The 17,470-nt window shown below is 55.3% G+C and overlaps 1 protein-coding gene across 1 annotated transcript; it reads left to right on the top strand.

Annotated features, from left to right (window-relative positions):
- The first annotated feature begins 864 nt into the window (after nucleotides 1-864).
- LOC100284948 (transmembrane 9 superfamily protein member 1) lies at nucleotides 865-4,651 on the top strand. The gene is made up of 7 exons (NM_001157843.1): nucleotides 865-1,074; nucleotides 1,537-1,577; nucleotides 1,679-2,264; nucleotides 2,649-2,786; nucleotides 3,020-3,176; nucleotides 3,267-3,751; nucleotides 4,213-4,651. The coding sequence occupies exons 1-7, from the start codon at nucleotides 920-922 to the stop codon at nucleotides 4,430-4,432; spliced, it is 1,782 nt and encodes a 593-aa protein (NP_001151315.1). The 5' UTR covers nucleotides 865-919; the 3' UTR covers nucleotides 4,433-4,651.
- Nucleotides 4,652-17,470: the final 12,819 nt, after the last annotated feature.

The raw sequence follows: 17,470 nt of genomic DNA, 5'->3' as shown, positions 1-17,470 counted from the left end.
TTAGGGTACCGACAATTTCATTCCTAAAAGAGAATTGTATTCCTCTTAGCAGGTGAGAAGTATTGACTTTTTCCCGACAATAATGAATGTGTGTCTGATTTTTTTATTTTAGTTTATTTTCAGCAGATTTTCTATCTTATCTATTATTTTAAATTTTAGAATATAAGCAGTATTAAACAGTGTTATCTATTTTACGTTAGCCGCAGAAGACACTGTAGTGTTTGGTTGAGGAGCCAAGTAGAACGGAGTCGTTCCATCCCTGATTTTAGGAACGGAGCCGCTCTGTTCTGTGTTTGGTAATCTGGAACGGAGCGGCTCTGTTTTTTGTTTGGTTGCAGAGTGAACGGAACGGAGCGTGACTGTGAGAGCGGGATGGGAACGGAACGACTCCGTCCGGTTGATTTTTTGGAGCGGAATGGTTCCGGATCTGAGGAGAATATTCCCTAATTGAAGCCATTCCGTTCTAGTTACTTGGTAAAAAAAGCAACAAAACTAGAACAGAACGGCTCCATTCTACTTGGTTCTTCAACCAAACACTACCTTAAAAACAACTACAGTATCTGAAATGGGGGAAAAGGCGCGCAGAAACTTGAGTTGGACTCAACCGGCCGCTAGATCGTGTCAAACCGACGGACGCACCAAGACAAGTGGGTTAGCTCGCGGTCGCGGACCAGTACTCCGTCGCCACCTTCCACCACCGAACCTGAGAACGCCATTCGAGGAGTTCAGGTCTCCAAGCCAAACCCGACCCAGACCTTCAGATCTCCCTTCCCTTCCGTTCCTGTTCCTCTCTATTAAGCAGCAAGCAAAGCGCCACTCTCAATCCACCTCAGGCCTCGCTCAGATCTCTCCGCCCGGGTCCATCTTCCCACCCCAAACCTTCTCCCGCCTCTCTCGTCAACGCCGCCCGACGAGAGGGATGGCGGCCTTGCGGGCTCCGGCCGCAACGCTCCTCGTCCTCCTCGCCCTAGCGGCGGCCGGCGGCGTGGCGGCCGACGGCTCCGATCACCGGTACAAGATTCGCGAGCCCGTCCCGCTCTACGCCAACAAGGTCGGCCCATTTCACAATCCCAGGTGAGGCCTCACCCTTCAGATTCCTGTCGTGACGAATGGTTCGTGGGTGCTGGGTAGGGATCGGATCCGTTTGGTTCGTGAGATGTGCGGATTGTTCCTGCCGGATCTCATGGGCGAATGTTCGTGTGGGTTTTGTGCCACTTCGGTCAACGCCGACAGGTTTATAGATCTAGTAGACAAAACCGGGAACTGTAATAGGGAGCGAGTGGGATTGCAATTGATTCAGTAACCTTTAGGACCTTCTCGTAGGGTTTATATTTTGCTTCCTACCGAGCCTGTATAGGTATATGACCAAATTATGAATTTTACAGCTGGTCTGGATTGAATATAATTCCTCGAGCTGTGAATCTGTTACTTTTAGGCGTTGGATCTGTGGTGAAGGAGAACAATTATGGTACAAGCTAACATAGGTTATACAATTATGGTGATTGCTATTCTAACATCGTTCCATTTTCATTGCAGTGAAACATATCGATATTTCGACCTGCCTTTCTGCTCTCCTGGTTAGTTTGTGTTAATTTGAAGTCTTTTGCTCACCGAGCTAGAATAGCAATGATTAGTTTCTCAAAACATGTAGTGTGCTAATCAACTGTATCCACGGCAGACAAAGTGAAGGAGAAGAGCGAGGCCCTTGGGGAGGTTCTCAATGGGGATCGGTTAGTTGATGCGCCTTACAAGCTTGATTTCCGTGACGAAGTTGAGTCCAAGGCAGTTTGCTCAAAGAAGCTTACTACAGAGGATGTAGTGAAGTTCCGGAATGCAGTGGCTAAGGACTACTACTTCCAGATGTACTATGATGATCTCCCACTGTGGGGCTTCATCGGTAAAGTTGAGAAGGGCGGCAAGGATGATCCGAGCGAGTGGAAATACTATCTGTACAGGCACATCATCTTCGACATCCTATACAACAACGACCGGGTGATCGAAATCAATGTGCACACTGATCAGAGTGCATTGGTTGACCTGACAGAGGATAAGGAGACCAATGTGGAATTCCTGTACTCAGCCAAGTGGAAGGAGACACCAACACCATTCGAGAAGAGGATGGAGAAGTACTCCAGCTCCTCCAACATGCCACACCACCTGGAGGTTCATTGGTTCTCAATTATAAACTCTTGTGTTACTGTCCTCCTCCTCACAGGGTTCCTTGCAACTATCCTCATGCGAGTATTGAAGAATGATTTTGTCAAGTAAGGGCCTCCCATCTTCATTTGCCTGTTAATATGAGTAATTGCATTGTTGTGGACGGTAACCATTTATATCATAAACAATGACACACTATAAAGAATTCTAATTTTGTTCAATTGTTGCCTTAAATAGGAGAAAAAATACATTTGCTCTTTGATTTGCTTTTTTCTTACCGGAAGTCAGATTCAAGGGGTTTGTGTTTTTGTGTTATCTTTCAATATATTCGGCTAACTTCATGGATAGCACATCCAACCAAATAATATTTCATCTCTATATGATTTTGGACTGGAGAAATTGTTTTCTATTTATTGTAGGCAGTAAAAATCCTTAATGCTTGTACTCCTGTGCCTGTATGTTTACTTGAAACTGTACATCTTCACTTGAAGGTATGCCCATGATGAGGAAGCAGCCGATGACCAGGAAGAGTCTGGATGGAAGTATATCCATGGTGATGTCTTCAGGTTCCCAAAGAATAAGTCGCTATTTTCCGCTGCTCTTGGCACAGGAACTCAACTATTTGCTCTGTAAGTCCATGTGGCTGTTTTCTCTCTTTAGGGCTAGTTTGGAAACCCCATTTTCCCGAGGGATTCCTATTTTCCTATGGGAAAATGAACTAATTTTCCTTAGGAAAATGTAAATCCCTTGGTAAAATGGGGTTCCCAAAGTAGCCCTTATAATATTTTCCAGGCCTGAAATTATTCCTCCAGCTCATTTTTTTACAAGGTATCTAACAATCTTTTCTGTGGCACCTCTGCAGCACAACCTTTATATTCCTTCTTGCACTTGTCGGAGTATTCTATCCTTACAACCGTGGTGCACTATTTACTGCATTGGTTGTCATTTATGCACTCACTTCAGGAATTGCTGGATACATTGCTACCTCTTTCTATTGTCAGTTGGAGGGGACAAACTGGGTATGTACTGCCTTTCCCTTGTATGTATATGACAATTGAAACACTATTTTCTTTAATGGTAGTAATATTGCATTTTGCATCCGTCTGCAGGTGAGGAACTTGCTATTGACAGGATGCCTATTCTGTGGACCTCTCTTCCTGACATTTTGCTTCTTGAACACCGTTGCTATTGCTTATAGTGCCACAGCAGCACTGCCCTTTGGCACTATCTGTGTCATTGTGCTCATCTGGACCTTGGTCACATTTCCTTTGCTTGTTTTGGGAGGTATTGCTGGCAAAAACAGCAAAAGTGAATTCCAAGCTCCTTGCCGTACCACAAAATACCCCAGGGAGATTCCTCCACTTCCGTGGTACCGGAGAACTATTCCACAGATGGCTATGGCCGGGTTTTTGCCTTTCAGTGCCATATACATCGAGCTGTACTACATCTTTGCTAGTGTTTGGGGCCACAGGATTTACACAATCTACAGCATTCTGTTTATTGTCTTTATCATCCTCCTTATCGTCACTGCATTCATCACAGTTGCACTGACATACTTCCAGCTTGCTGCTGAGGACCATGAGTGGTGGTGGAGGTACACTATTTTTCTCTAAATCTTGCTTTCAAATGAAATACTAATGTGCCGACGCTCTTAAAGAAATAGTAACATGGAAAGGAAAAAAATTCAATTGAGTAGCAGATTATATTTTACTAAGTCATATCACTGTAACCTACTTCAACTTGTTGAGAGCCTAGAAGCAATTCTTGTGGTTGGTTTATCCGAAGTTTAGCGATTCAGTAGCAGATATATTGTTTGCTAAGTCTATTATATCAGTATAACCTACTTCAACTTGTTGAGAGCCTACAAGCTATTCTCGTGTTCGTTTTTTCTTTTTGCCACACTATTAGATTTCCTGATTAGTTCTCCCTTTAACAAATTTGTCACTAGAGGTAGTTAAGCCAAATGCCACACAGGCAAAATGGTTGACCGATTAAGTATCCTGCCCCTTTCAACATTTTGGATCAAATGCAGCGCCTGATTTGTTTATGCTGCAGGTCATTCCTATGCGGAGGATCAACTGGATTTTTCGTATACGGCTACTGCCTGTACTACTACTATGCGCGATCGGATATGTCTGGCTTCATGCAGACATCTTTCTTCTTTGGCTACATGGCCTGCATCTGCTATGCATTCTTCTTGATGCTTGGGATGGTGGGCTTCCGTGCCTCCTTGTTCTTTGTCCGCCACATATACAAATCTATCAAGTGTGAGTGAGCTGTTGTTGGAAGATCAAGAGCAGCAGAGCTGTACCCGTTTTTGGTGCCACCGAGAAGTCCCAAATATAGAAAAAAAATGGTTTGCTCTCGCGTGCAACAGGAGCAGCTAGTGATTGCCATGTTTCAGATTAGGCCATTATTTATAGTAACAGCTAATGAACCTATAAATTTGTTCCGTTCATGGGACTGCTATGATAAAATCGTCTTTTTTTGTCCGATGTATTATCTCCCAGTGACGTCAGACGGCATATAACTTTGTTGGAACCGTGGCATGCCAGCGGTAATTGCTGAATATCTCTAAGTCGTTACAGTAATGACCAAAGGTCGTTCAGTAATTATTCAGTCATTACCGGGAATGACCGAAAGTTGTTCAGTAATTATTCAGTCGTTATCGGCTAGGCAGGACCGAGCCTGGTTTTCTGGTTTTCAGCTTATAACGTGAACTAAAATAGCATAGATGAGTATGAATTTTAGCATAAATCGTTGATTTGTTTCTTAACAACGAGTGGGGTCTGAATTATGGCGTGAAAATCTCGTGTCCAATTTTTACGTCTAATTGTGCGCGAGTTCTGGCTCGGTGGATTTCAGCGTAAATCGTTAACCAAAACAGCGTGAATGTCTGATTGTGCGCGGTTCTGGCTCGGTAGATTTCAGCGTAAATCGTTAACCAAAACAGTGTGAATGTGTAAATCGTTAACCAAAACAGTGTGAATGTGTATAAATTTTAGCGTAAATCAACCTTTGTAATATGTATTTAAGGGAGCCGGTGGAAAAAATGTTTAGTAAAATGGACCTAGGTGGTGACCCATTATCCTTAATAGAGGAAACTGATGATACACCAATTAAAAATCTAATTGACATATCCTAAATCTTGCATTCTTCGAGTGAATTATTGAGAGCACCTAGAGGGGGGTGAATAGGTGATCCTGTAAAAATTTAAGACTTATTGCCACAAAAACTAAGTTAAGTGTTAGTGCAATAGAATCAAGTAGCTGGAGAGGAGTACTTGTGAAACACAGAAACCACAGAGAGAAATAACACAGTAGACACAGTGGTTTATCCCGTGGTTCGGTCAAGTACAAAACTTGCCTACTCCATGTTGTGGCGTCCCAATGGACGAGGGTTGCACTCAACCCCTCTCAAGTGATCCAACGATCAACTTAAATACCACAGTGTTCCTTTTTCTTATCACTTTTCCCGTTTGCGAGGAATCTCCACAAGTTGGAGTCTCTCGCCCTTACAACAAATATCAATGTAAAAGCACTAGAGTAAGGGAGGGAAGCAACACACACAAATCCGCAGCAATACGCACACACACAAGCCAAGACTTGAGCTCAAATGAAATGCAACAAGTTCACTACTAGAACGGAGCTCAAATCACTAAGAAAATCAATCGAGTGTGCTGAGACGGAGTGTGAGAGTCTTAGAATGTTCAAAGTATGCTTGGTGTACTCCTCCATGCGTATAGGGGTCCCTTTTATAGCCTCAAGGCAGCTAGGAGCCGTTGGAAGCAATCTGGGAAGGCAAATCTTGCCTTCTGTCGGATGGCGCACCGGACAGTCCGGTGCACCACCGGACAGGCACTGTTCACAGTCCGGTGCAGATTGCCTTCCAAAAATAGCTCAGTCGACCGTTGCAGAAATGGAGCCGTTGGCGCACCGGACACTGTCCGATGCACATCGGACAGTCCGGTGCCCCCTGCCGACCGTTGGCGCGGTCACGCGTCACGCGCCGATTGCGCGGCCGACCGTTAGCGCAATCGACCGTTGGCTCACCGGACAGTCCGGTGCACCACCGAACAGTCCGCCGTTGAACGATTTCCGAGAGCGACGACTTCGCCGCAGACGGCTCACCGGATAGTCCGGTGAATTATAGCCGTACACCGCCGTCAGTTCCCGAGAGTGGCCTGTTCACCGGAGGCTTGCCTGGCGCACCGGACACTGTCCGGTGTGCCAGACTGCGCTGAGTCTTGGCTGTTCCAGCCAAGATGTTTTCTTCTCCTCTTTTCTCTGATTCCAGCACTTAGACAAATATGTTAGTACACAAAAACCAATGTACTAAGTCTAGAATCATACCTTCTTGTTGATTTGCACTTCATCAATCATTTGGCACAAGATTACTCACTCAATACGTGTTGGGCACCTAATCACCAAAACTATACTAGAAATGGCCCAAGGGCACATTTCCCTTTCAATCTCCCCCTTTTTGGTGATTTATGCCAACACATCAAAAAGCAACCAAAAGGAAGTGCAACATCAAAGCAATTGAGAACAAGAATTGTTTTTTATTCAAATTTGGCATATTTGGATCATTCTTTGCCACCACTTGGTTTGTTTTCGAAATCAAACTCAATTTCCTATCTCTAAGTCAAACACACTTGTTTAGGCATAAAGAGAGGTATTCCATGAGAAAAATTGATCAAGAGCCAAAAACTCCCCCTTTTTCCCATAGTCCTACATTCTCCCCACAAGAGGCCAACTTTTGCGCATAAGAGTATTTGACAAAACAAAAGTTCTAACTATACTATTTTCAAAATTCACAAGTGGTAGCTGATCCATTTGCTTTGGTCTTAATTTCTCCCCCTTTGGCATTAAGCACCAAAACAGGATCATTATTGGCCCTTAAACCCCATTGCCTCACCAAAATCTTCAATTAAGAGTAAAACGGCAATAAGAGCACGGAGATGAACTTGGAGTAAATTACCCTCTCATCGGAGTGCAGTGGAAGTCTTGCATGGTCCAAGTTCACCTTTTCCCTTTCAATCACCTTTGAGACTAGATTAAGAAAACTCAAGCATACGGTCAGTCTCAAAGGGTCAAGTTATAGCATTTCTCCCCCTAAATATGTGCATCATTCACACATGGACTTGTGAGGTCCGGGGACCCCTTGCACAACTTGAGAACCATAGATAAACAATAATATGCATAAAAGAACATGATCAAAGGCATAAAACACATGTATGCTCTAGATCAATCCAAGTTACGCGAATCTAAGACATTTAGCTCACTACGCAGCCTGCAAAAGGTCTTCTCATCTAAAGGCTTGGTAAAGATATCAGCTAGTTGGTTCTCGGTGCTAACATAAAACACTTCGATATCTCCCTTTTGCTGGTGGTCTCTCAAAAAGTGATGTCGGATGTCTATGTGCTTTGTGCGGCTGTGTTCAACAAGATTGTCCGCCATGCGGATTGCACTCTCATTGTCACATAGGAGTGGGACTTTGCTCAGATTGTAGCCAAAGTCCCGGAGGGTTTGCCTCATCCAAAGTAGTTGCGCGCAACACTGTCCTGCGGCAACATACTCGGCCTCAGCGGTGGATAGGGCAACGGAAGTTTGTTTCTTAGAACTCCACGACACCAGGGACCTTCCTAGGAATTGGCACGTCCCTGATGTACTCTTCCTATCGACCTTACATCCAGCATAGTCGGAGTCTGAGTATCCAATTAAGTCAAAGGTAGACCCCTTTGGATACCAGATCCCGAAGCAAGGCGTAGCAACTAAATATCTAAGGATTCGCTTAACGGCCACAAGGTGACACTCCCTTGGGTCGGATTGAAATCTAGCTGTCGGGGACCATAATTAGGGGTACCCTCAAGACTCCTAATTCTCAGCTGGTAACCCCATCAGCATAAAGCTGCAAAGGCCTGATGGGTGCGATTAAGTCAGGGATCAGTCCATTCGAGCGACTCGATCACGCCTCGCCTGAGCCTAGCCTCGGACAAGGGCAGCCGACCCCGGAGGATTTCCGTCTCACCCGAGGCCCCCCTCCAACGGCGGACACATCTTCGGCTCGCCCGAGGCCCTGCCTTCGCTAAGAAGCAACCCTGACTAAATCGCCGCACCGACCGACCAAGTCGCAGGAGCATTTAACGCAAAGGAAGCTCCGCCCGACCCAGGGCTCAGACTCAGGCTAAGACCCGGAAGACGGCGAACTCCGCTCCGCCCGACCCAGGGCTCGGACTCGGGCTAAGACCCGGAAGACGGTGAACTCCGCTCCGCCCGACCCAGGGCTCGGACTCGGGCTAAGACCCGGAAGACGGCGAACTCCGCTCCGCCCGACCCAGGGCTCGGACTCGGGCTAAGACCCGGAAGACGGTGAACTCCGCTCCGCCCGACCCAGGGCTCGGACTCGGGCTAAGACCCGGAAGACGGCGAACTCCGCTCCGCCCGACCCAGGGCTCGGACTCGGGCTCAGCCCCAGAAGACGACGAACTCCGCTTCGCCCGACCCCAGGGCTCGGACACCGCCCTGGCCTCTGCCGACGACCTCCGCCTCGCCCGACCCAGGGGCTCGGACTCGGCCTCGGCCATGAAGGACAGACTCGACCTCGGCTTCGGAGGAGCCTCCACGTCGCCCAACCTAGGGCGCAGGCCAGCCACGTCAACAGGAAGCGCCATCATCACCCTACCCTGAGCTGACTCGGGCCGCAGAGAACAAGACCGGTGTCCCATCTGGCTGTCTCCACCAGATAGGTAATGATGGCGCCCCGCATGCCCTGTGACGACGGCGGCTCTCAGCTCTCTTACGGAAGCAGGAGGACATCAGCAAGGACACAACCGCTCCGATAGCTGTCCCTCCGCCAGGCTCCGCCACTCCTCCGACGGCCACGACATCACACTAGTTGGGTTCCAAGATCTCTCCGGCTGCCACATTGGCATGTACTCAGGGCACTAGCTCTCCCTCGCTAGACACGTAGCACTCTGCTACACCCCCATTGTACACCTGGATCCTCTCCTTGCGTCTATAAAAGGAAGGACCAGGGCCCTCTTAGAGAAGGTTGGCCGCGCGGGACGAGGACGGGACAGGCGCTCTCTTGGGACCGCTCGCTTCCCTCACCCGCGTGGACGCTTGTAACCCCCTACTGCAAGCGCACCCGACCTGGGCGCAGGACGAACACGAAGGCCGCGGGATTCCCACCTCTCTCACGCCGGTCTCCGGCCGCCTCGCTCCTTTCCCCCTTTGCGCTCGCCCATGCGCTCGACCCATCTGGGCTAGGACACGCGGCACTCACTCGTCGGCCTGAGGGACCCCCCGGTCTCGAAACGCCGACAGTTGGCGCGCCAGGTAGGGGCCTGCTGCGTGTTGACGAGCAGCTTCCCGTCAAGCTCCAGATGGGCAGTCTCCAACAACCTCTCCAACCCGGGACGGTGCTCCGTTTCGGGAGTCTTGAGTTCATGTCCCTCGACGGCAGCTACGACATGATACTCCTTCCACCGTCGCGCGACAACGACAATGGCGGCCGACAGCCCGCCCGCCGGCGGCGGAATCGACGACGTCTTCCCCGCGTGGCGGAAGAACAACATTCGAGCTCGCCCCGTCCTCTCCCCCGCCAACGGAGGAGGAGACGGGGCAACCAAGGCCAAGCAGGAGGTCACGCCTCGTCGGCTGTCGAGCGAGTCGACGTCCCTAGCACCCCAACGGGGGGCGCGTTGGGCGTCGACCTCGCGTTTGAGACGAAGGCGAGCGCCGTCTCCCTGCGACACGCCAATCCCGAGCAAGTGGACGACGCCAGCGCGCTTGCGAAAAGCTTGCAGGACGTCGCCCTCGTACCGGAGGCGACGATGCGGTCAGTCGACGTGACTTCATCGCCGCTCGACGACCAAAAGGTACCAACCGATTCCCATCCTACGTCATTTGTACTCAGCCTCAACCCGCCTAGCAATCTTGCTTTGGCGGGCGCCCTTGTAGAGGCGAGTACAAACCCTCTGGGGTTTCGCTTGCGGTCGCCTTGGGACTGGCTGACGGACGTTTCGACCTATGGGCCCTCTGGGTCCGAGGAAGATGACGACCCCAACATCTGTTGGGATTTCTCTGGATTTGGCAACCCCAGTGCCATGCGGAACTTCATGACCGCATGTGACTACTGCCTCTCCGACTGTTCCGACGGTAGCCGCAGCCTCGACGACGAGGACTGCGGCCCAAGCCGCGAATGTTTCCACGTCGATCTAGGGGGTCCCTCCGAAGGCAATCATCTCGGCATGCCGGAGGACGGTGCTCCCCCTGGGCCGGTGCCTCGCGCTGACATCCCGCGGGAGCTAGCTGTGGTCCCCGTTCCGGCGAGGGTTACGACCCACAGCTTGAGCAAGTCCGCGGGGCGCAGGCCAGGATCAACGAGGGAGCAAGAGCGCTTGAGCCGATCCACCGGGACGTCGGGCAGGCATGGGTGGGCCAACCCCCGGCCGGAGAAATACGTCACCTGCCCCAGGGTCTCCAGCACCGCGTCGCCGATGTCGTCAGGGTCAGGCCACCACCTGCATCCAGTGGGGTCGGTCAGAACCTGGCCACAGCAGCGATGCTCCTCCGCGCGATGCCGGAGCCATCCACCACCGAGGGTCGGCGAATCCAAGGGGAACTCAAAAATCTCCTGGAAGGCGCCGCGGTCCGACGGGCCGAGAGCACTGCCTCCCGAAGGCAAGGATACCCCTCGGAACCTCATGCCGCGACCTCCCGATTCATGCGGGAAGCCTCGGTCTACACCGGGCGCACGCGCAACACCGCGCCTGCGGCCCCGGGCCACCTTGGCAACGAGCGCCATCACCGCGACCGTCGAGCCCACCTCGATGAGAGGGTGCGCCGAGGCTATCACCCCAGGCGTAGGGGACGCTACGACAGCGGGGAGGATCGGAGTCCCTCGCCCGAACCACCCGGTCCGCAGGCCTTCAGCCGGGCCATCCGGCGGGCACTGTTCCCGACCCGGTTCCGACCCCCGACTACTATCATAAAGTACTCGGGGGAAACGAGGCCGGAATTGTGGCTCGCGGACTACCGCCTGGCCTGCCAACTGGGTGGAACAGACGACGACAACCTCATCATCCGCAACCTCCCCCTGTTCCTCTCCGACACCGCTCGCGCCTGGTTGGAGCACCTGCCTCCGGGGCAGATCTCCAACTGGGATGACCTGGTCCAAGCCTTCGCCGGAAATTTCCAGGGCACGTATGTGCGCCCTGGGAATTCCTGGGACCTCCGAAGCTGCCGACAGCAGCCGAGAGAGTCTCTTCGGGACTACATCCGGCGATTCTCGAAGCAGCGCACCGAGCTGCCCAACATCACCGACTCAGATGTCATCGGCGCGTTCCTTGCCGGCACCACCTGTCGCGACCTGGTGAGCAAGTTGGGTCGCAAGACCCCCACCGGGGCGAGCGAGCTGATGGACATCGCCACCAAGTTCGCCTCTGGCCAGGAGGCGGTCGAGGCTATCTTCCGAAAGGACAAGCAGCCCCAGGGCCGCCTGTCGGAAGATGCTCCCGAGGCGTCTACTCCGTGCGGCGCCAAGAAGAAAGGCAAGAAGAGGTCGCAAGCGAAACGCGATGCCGCCGACGCGGACCTTGTCGCCGCCGCCGAGTACAAGAACCCTCGGAAGCCCCCCGGAGGTGCCAACCTCTTTGACAAGATGCTCAAGGAGCCGTGCCCCTATCATCAGGGGCCCGTCAAGCACACCCTTGAGGAGTGCGTCATGCTTCGGCGCCACTTCCACAGGGCCGGGCCACCCGCGGAGGGTGGCAGGGCCCGCGACGACGACAAGAAGGAAGATCACCAAGCAGGAGAGTTCCCCGAGGTCCGCGACTGCTTCATGATCTACGGCGGGCACGCGGCGAATGCCTCAGCTCGGCATCACAAGCAAGAGCGCCGGGAGGTCTGCTCAGTGAAGGTGGCGGCGCCAGCCTACCTAGACTGGTTCGACAAGCACATCACTTTCGACCAAGTTGATCACCCCGACCACGTGCCGAGCCCGGGGAAATACCCGCTCGTCGTCGGTGACGTCAGGCTCACCAAGGTCCTTATGGACGGGGGCAGCAGCCTCAACATCATCTACGCCGAGACCCTCGGGCTCCTGCGTGTCGATCTGTCCTCCGTCCGAGCAGGCGCTGCGCCCTTCCACAGGATCATTCCCGGGAAGCGCGTCCAGCCCCTCGGACGACTCGACCTCCCTGTCTGTTTCGGAACACCCTCCAACTTCCGAAGGGAGACTCTGACGTTCGAGGTGGTCGGGTTCCGAGGAACCTACCACGCGGTGCTGGGGAGGCCATGCTACGCGAAGTTCATGGCCGTCCCCAACTACACCTACCTGAAGCTCAAGATGCTGGGCCCCAACGGGGTCATCACCGTCGGCCCCACGTACAAACACGCGTTCGAATGCGACGTGGAGTGCGTGGAGTACACCGAGGCCCTCGCCGAGTCCGAGGCCCTCATCGCCGACCTAGAGAGCCTCTCCAAAGAGGTGCCAGACGTGAAGCGTCATGCCGGCAACTTCGAGCCAGTGGAGACGGCTAAGACCGTCCCCCTCGACCCCAGTGGCGACGCCTCTAAGCAGATCCGGATCGGTTCCGAGCTCGACCCCAAATAAGAAGCAGTGCTCGTCAACTTTCTCCGCGCGAACGCCGACGTTTTCGCGTGGAGTCCCTCGGGCATGCCCGGCGTGCCGAGGGATGTCGCCGAGCACTTGCCGGATATTCGGGCAGGAGCCCGACCTGTCAAATGGCCTCTGCGCGGAAGACACCCGGGGGCTGCGCACCCCCCCGGGAAAGGCCGCTTGTCATCGCCGATGTTCTGGAGCCCGGAACGCACAAGCTGGCCGGCGGTCAAGGCGGGGTCTACAGCAACGCTTGGAACGTCCGACAGCTACGTCGCTTCTCCCCTTAAGACGTTTTCAAGTTGTTCGTACACCTCACTCCTGCACAAGTCTCAGTCATCAAGGAAGGGTCGGCCTCGCCTCGGCAGAACCCGACCCTCCCTCGGGGGCTAAAAAGGGGGAACCTCTCTGCGTCAAGACTGGGTGTACCTCTCCGCATCCAAAATTTTCGATCAAAAGGGCTTTTTGCGTTCTCCCGGCTATATCAGAAGCAGGGCCCCAAGGAGCAAATGTGGGTGCATGTAAGTGGCAAGGCCGACTGAGCCGAGGGATTCCTATGCCTCCGGGTTAAGGACACCTTCACTCGTCACCCGCCACGAAAAATGACCCCTACTCGGGAAGCCACCCTGTTATTGACGAACAAAGTCGGACACGCAAAATAAAAGGAAGAGTACGACTTCATGCAATAGAAGCAAAGTGTTCAGGCCTCGGCGGCCACAGGAGGACGCGCACACATCCAACAGAAACTGATCCAACAAGAGTTAGGCGTCGCCTTGGGAAGGAGCCGCGCCTTCAGCTCCGTCTCCGCCTTCGGTGAGGTCCATCTCGGCTTTCGGCGACGGCGCAGGGGGGAGGATTTCCACCTCAAAGGTGGTCGCCAGCACTGCGCTCGGACCCGCGGCGACCGCGTCGAGCCGCTGGACTTCCGCCAGGGCAGCTTCGTCTTCGTCGGGAAGACAATACCCCTCGCTAACCCGCTCCAGGTCCACAACGTAGTGGGAAGCAAGCACGGCGAAGGCCCGCCTGACGCCGTGGTGTAGCGCCTCGCGGAGCCTGCCGCGCGCGTGATCACCCAAGGCTTGAAGGCGGCTTTGAGGGGAGCTTCCTGAGGGGACGTCGCCGGAGCCAAGGATCCGATAAACGTCCGAGATGGCTTCAGACATGGCCGTGAGGTCGGTTTCCCTCTGCTCGGCCGCCCCGGCAAGCGCCTCGGCAAGCGCCTTGGCGGACTCATCGAGGGCGGACTCGAGCTCTGCGAACAACCAGAAGAAAAATCTCAAACACAAGCAGAGGAAACAAACAAGAACAAGAACCAAGGATGGTCAAGGCATACCCCCGGCTCGGGCACGCTGCTCCGAGGTCGCGGCCTGGGCCGCGGCTAAGTCGGCCGCGAGGGCGTCGGCCCGGCTTTCGGCCTCGGCAGCCCGGCCCCGAGATCGGTCCCGCTCCTCGACGACCTGGACGAGCTCCGACCGCTGCCGTTGCACCTCTGCGCGCGTCGCGGCCACCTCCGTGCGCGCTGCTGCCGCCTCGGCTCTCAGGTCAGTGCAGAGCAACTGGAGGTCCGCTACCTCGGCACCCTGCTGAGAAAGGCGCGTAGTGGCCATGGCAAGCGAGGTCCTCAGGGACCGCAGCGAGCCCCAGACATCGACTTCGCGGCGGATGAACGACGACTTGGCGGCGCTCCGACCCGACAGATCCTAAGGGAAGGAAACGGGGCGTCACGAAGAATGTCTCGGTCACAGAAGAAAAACAAAGGTATGCCCGAAACCGTTACCTGGAGGATTTTGGGGACGTCCCCGCAGAAAACCTCCAGCAACGACCGGAGCGACCCCACCGTTGCTTCGGCACGCTCGCGGAGCTCGTCCCAGGACTGGTCCTCCCGTTCATCGTCGAGAACGAAGACGGGGTCCGAGGCCTCACGGGTCCGGAACCGGAGCAACTGGCGCCGGACCTCGGGGCTCCGCCGCACAGCGACGAGGCCGCCGCCCGGCAGGACGAATCGTGCCTCCCCGCCCGCCTCTTCCGAGGCACCAGGCGCTGACATATCAGCCGTCTCGGCGTCGGCAGCAACCGGTCGCTCCTCGACCGGGACGGCGGCGACTTCGGTAGCGACAGGCGCCGGCATGGCCGGCACGACCGGTGGGCTCAGGACCACGTCGGCGTCAGCCGCCTCTCCTATCACAATGGCCGCCTCGACAGAGGAGCCGGCCTCGAGAACCTGCTCCACGACGACCAGCGTCGTCTGAGCCCCCTGAGGTGGAACGCCGTGCGAGAGGGTCGGTTGGACAGTAAGGCCCGAAGCGGCGCTGGCCGCACAAGCCGGCGTCGTCTTAAGTGCCTTCCGGGGTGCCAGGTCGGTCAGGCCATGGCTTCGCTTGCTGAGGAGAAAAGAAAAATCACGGCCGGAACCTATGAATGGAAAGCCAGGACGAAGACATTCCGAGATACTTACCCGCTCCGGGCCATGATCCACCGTGCCTGGGAGGAAGTCTCTTGGATCCCGGCCCCCGGAACCGCCGCCGAGGCCCGCTTCGCTGGCAACTTCGGCACCGCCCTCGCTTCGGACGCCCGGGGGGCAGATTGCCCAGGCACTGTAACGGTGGCCCGAGGGCCGCCTCTCTACGCTGCCGGCGCGAGTGGCGGCTCCCGGGGAGCAGACGCCCTGGCCTGGTCCTCCGGGGTCACCTCGGCCCCTCCAGCCGAGGTGTCAGGAGCCCTCTCGGGTTGCCCTTGCCCCTCAGGCCGGGACGCTGACGCCCCGACTCCGGGGACTGACGGCGTCAGCCCGCTCGGGGGCTGGCTTGACGGCTCCTGGCCAGACCCCAAGCCGGGGCTGAGGCCAAGGCGGGCGGCCACGTCGTCCTCCTCGTCATCATCTTCATCATCGTCGTCGTCGGGCGTTTCCGGTGACGGCTCCCTCGGGAGCCCCTCCCTCTCCTGCTAGCGACGGTGCTTTTCCAAGGCGTCTCGAGCCCGCCTCCGCTCGCAGGCCCGGGCCTTCTCCGGTCCTTCTTCTTCTTCCTCTCCTCCGCGGCGACCCGCCGCGCTGCTCGGGCCACCGCGTCCTGCGGGACCCGAGGCAGGGAAGGCTTGTGCCACCCCACCTCCTGAAGAGGAGGGGAAAAACCTCAATCGTAAGAACCCGGAGCGACCGGATGTATGAAGAAGGAAGAAGCGGACACTTACCAGAGTCACGCACCCCTGGTCGGGGCGCATCAAAGGCTGGGAGAAGGCGTGGGAGTCCGGCTTCCCCAACGCAGCGGACACCCGCCATCTGAGGGCGTCAAAGGGAAGAGGATCAGGGGACATCCACGAGCCCTCCCATTCGGCCTCCGGGGTCATCTCCCAAAGCGACAGCCGCCGCTCCGCCAAGGGAAGCACCCTCCGACGATGGATGGCGGCAATCACTCCCGCAGCGGTGAGTCCCCCTTCCCGCAACGCCTCCAAGGCCTGGAGGAGTGGCTCGAGGTTCTTCTGCCTCTCGTGCGGGGTCCCGTGGCGCCAGGCGTCGGTGGCAGTGGTGACTACTCGCTGGGAGAACGGTGGGAGCAACTCGCCGTCGTTCCGGAGGTAGAACCACCGGCGCTGCCACCCCTTGTTCGAGGACGCGAGGGTGGCAGGAATATACAGCGGCGCCCGTGACTGCCTCAGCAGAAGGGTACAACCGCCGGCCCGCACCGCTGCACGGACTTTCCTCTCCCCCGTCGGCGAGGCGAAAAGCTCCGCGCAAAAGAAATGGGTCCACAAATCCCAATGGGGGGCGATCCCCAAGTACCCCTCACACACCGCAACGAAGATGGCGGCCTGTGAGATGGAGTTAGGGGTGAGGTTATGCAACTCCACCCCATAGTGGTACAGGATCGCCCGCATGAAGCGGCCCGCCGGCACGCCGAATCCCCGCTCATGGAAGGAGACAAAGCTCACGATGTACCCCGGCGGTGGGGACGGAGCGGCTCCACCCGCGGGAGGAATCCATTCCGGTCGCTGCTTATCGGTGAGGGGACGGAGCAAACCCTCGCCGACCAGATCTTCCAGGTCGCTCGCCGTCACCGTGGAAAGGGGCCATGGATCACGCGACGGAATGATGGTCACCCGCTCAGCCATCACCGAGCTAAAAGGGATGGCGGCGCAAAGGGCAGGAAGGGCGGTTCTCTCTTCTCTGGCTAGATCTCTCGGGTTGCGAAAACCTAAGAGGCAGGCAGGAAGCGGAGCAAAGAACCGTCACCGGACCCTCTCCTGGGTATATAAAGACCAAGGCGAGGACGGTTCCAACGTTCCGCCCGGACCGGACGCGGGATTCAAAAACGCGAAGCGAAACGACCGTTCCTCGAACGGCTCGCGCACGCGCAACGGCCGCCCCGCCAACTACTCGCCCCATCGCATTAACTCCGCGGCTGGACAGGCGGCGCTTCTGGCAGGAGCAGCGGGCGACGCTTCGCCTTCGCCGAAATAACCGCGCCAAAAAAGGTACGCCGCGTCGTTCGGTTTCGTATCCTTTTCCCTTTTTCCTCTTTCTCTATCTCTTGCGACAGGGACCGGGAAAGGGGGATACCCCGAAAGGGATCCTTCCCCGTGAAGGAACCAGGCTCCGAGCCTCCTTACTGATCAGAGGTTCGAAGGCTGGCCCCCCGAAGGGTTCAATAGCCGCCTCAGATCGCGTGGGCCCTACACCCACTACTGGTCA

The sequence above is a fragment of the Zea mays genome, chromosome 9 (assembly GCF_902167145.1).
Source record: "Zea mays cultivar B73 chromosome 9, Zm-B73-REFERENCE-NAM-5.0, whole genome shotgun sequence".
Lineage (NCBI taxonomy): Eukaryota > Viridiplantae > Streptophyta > Magnoliopsida > Poales > Poaceae > Zea > Zea mays.
This window is presented reverse-complemented; position numbering and strand designations above follow the sequence as displayed.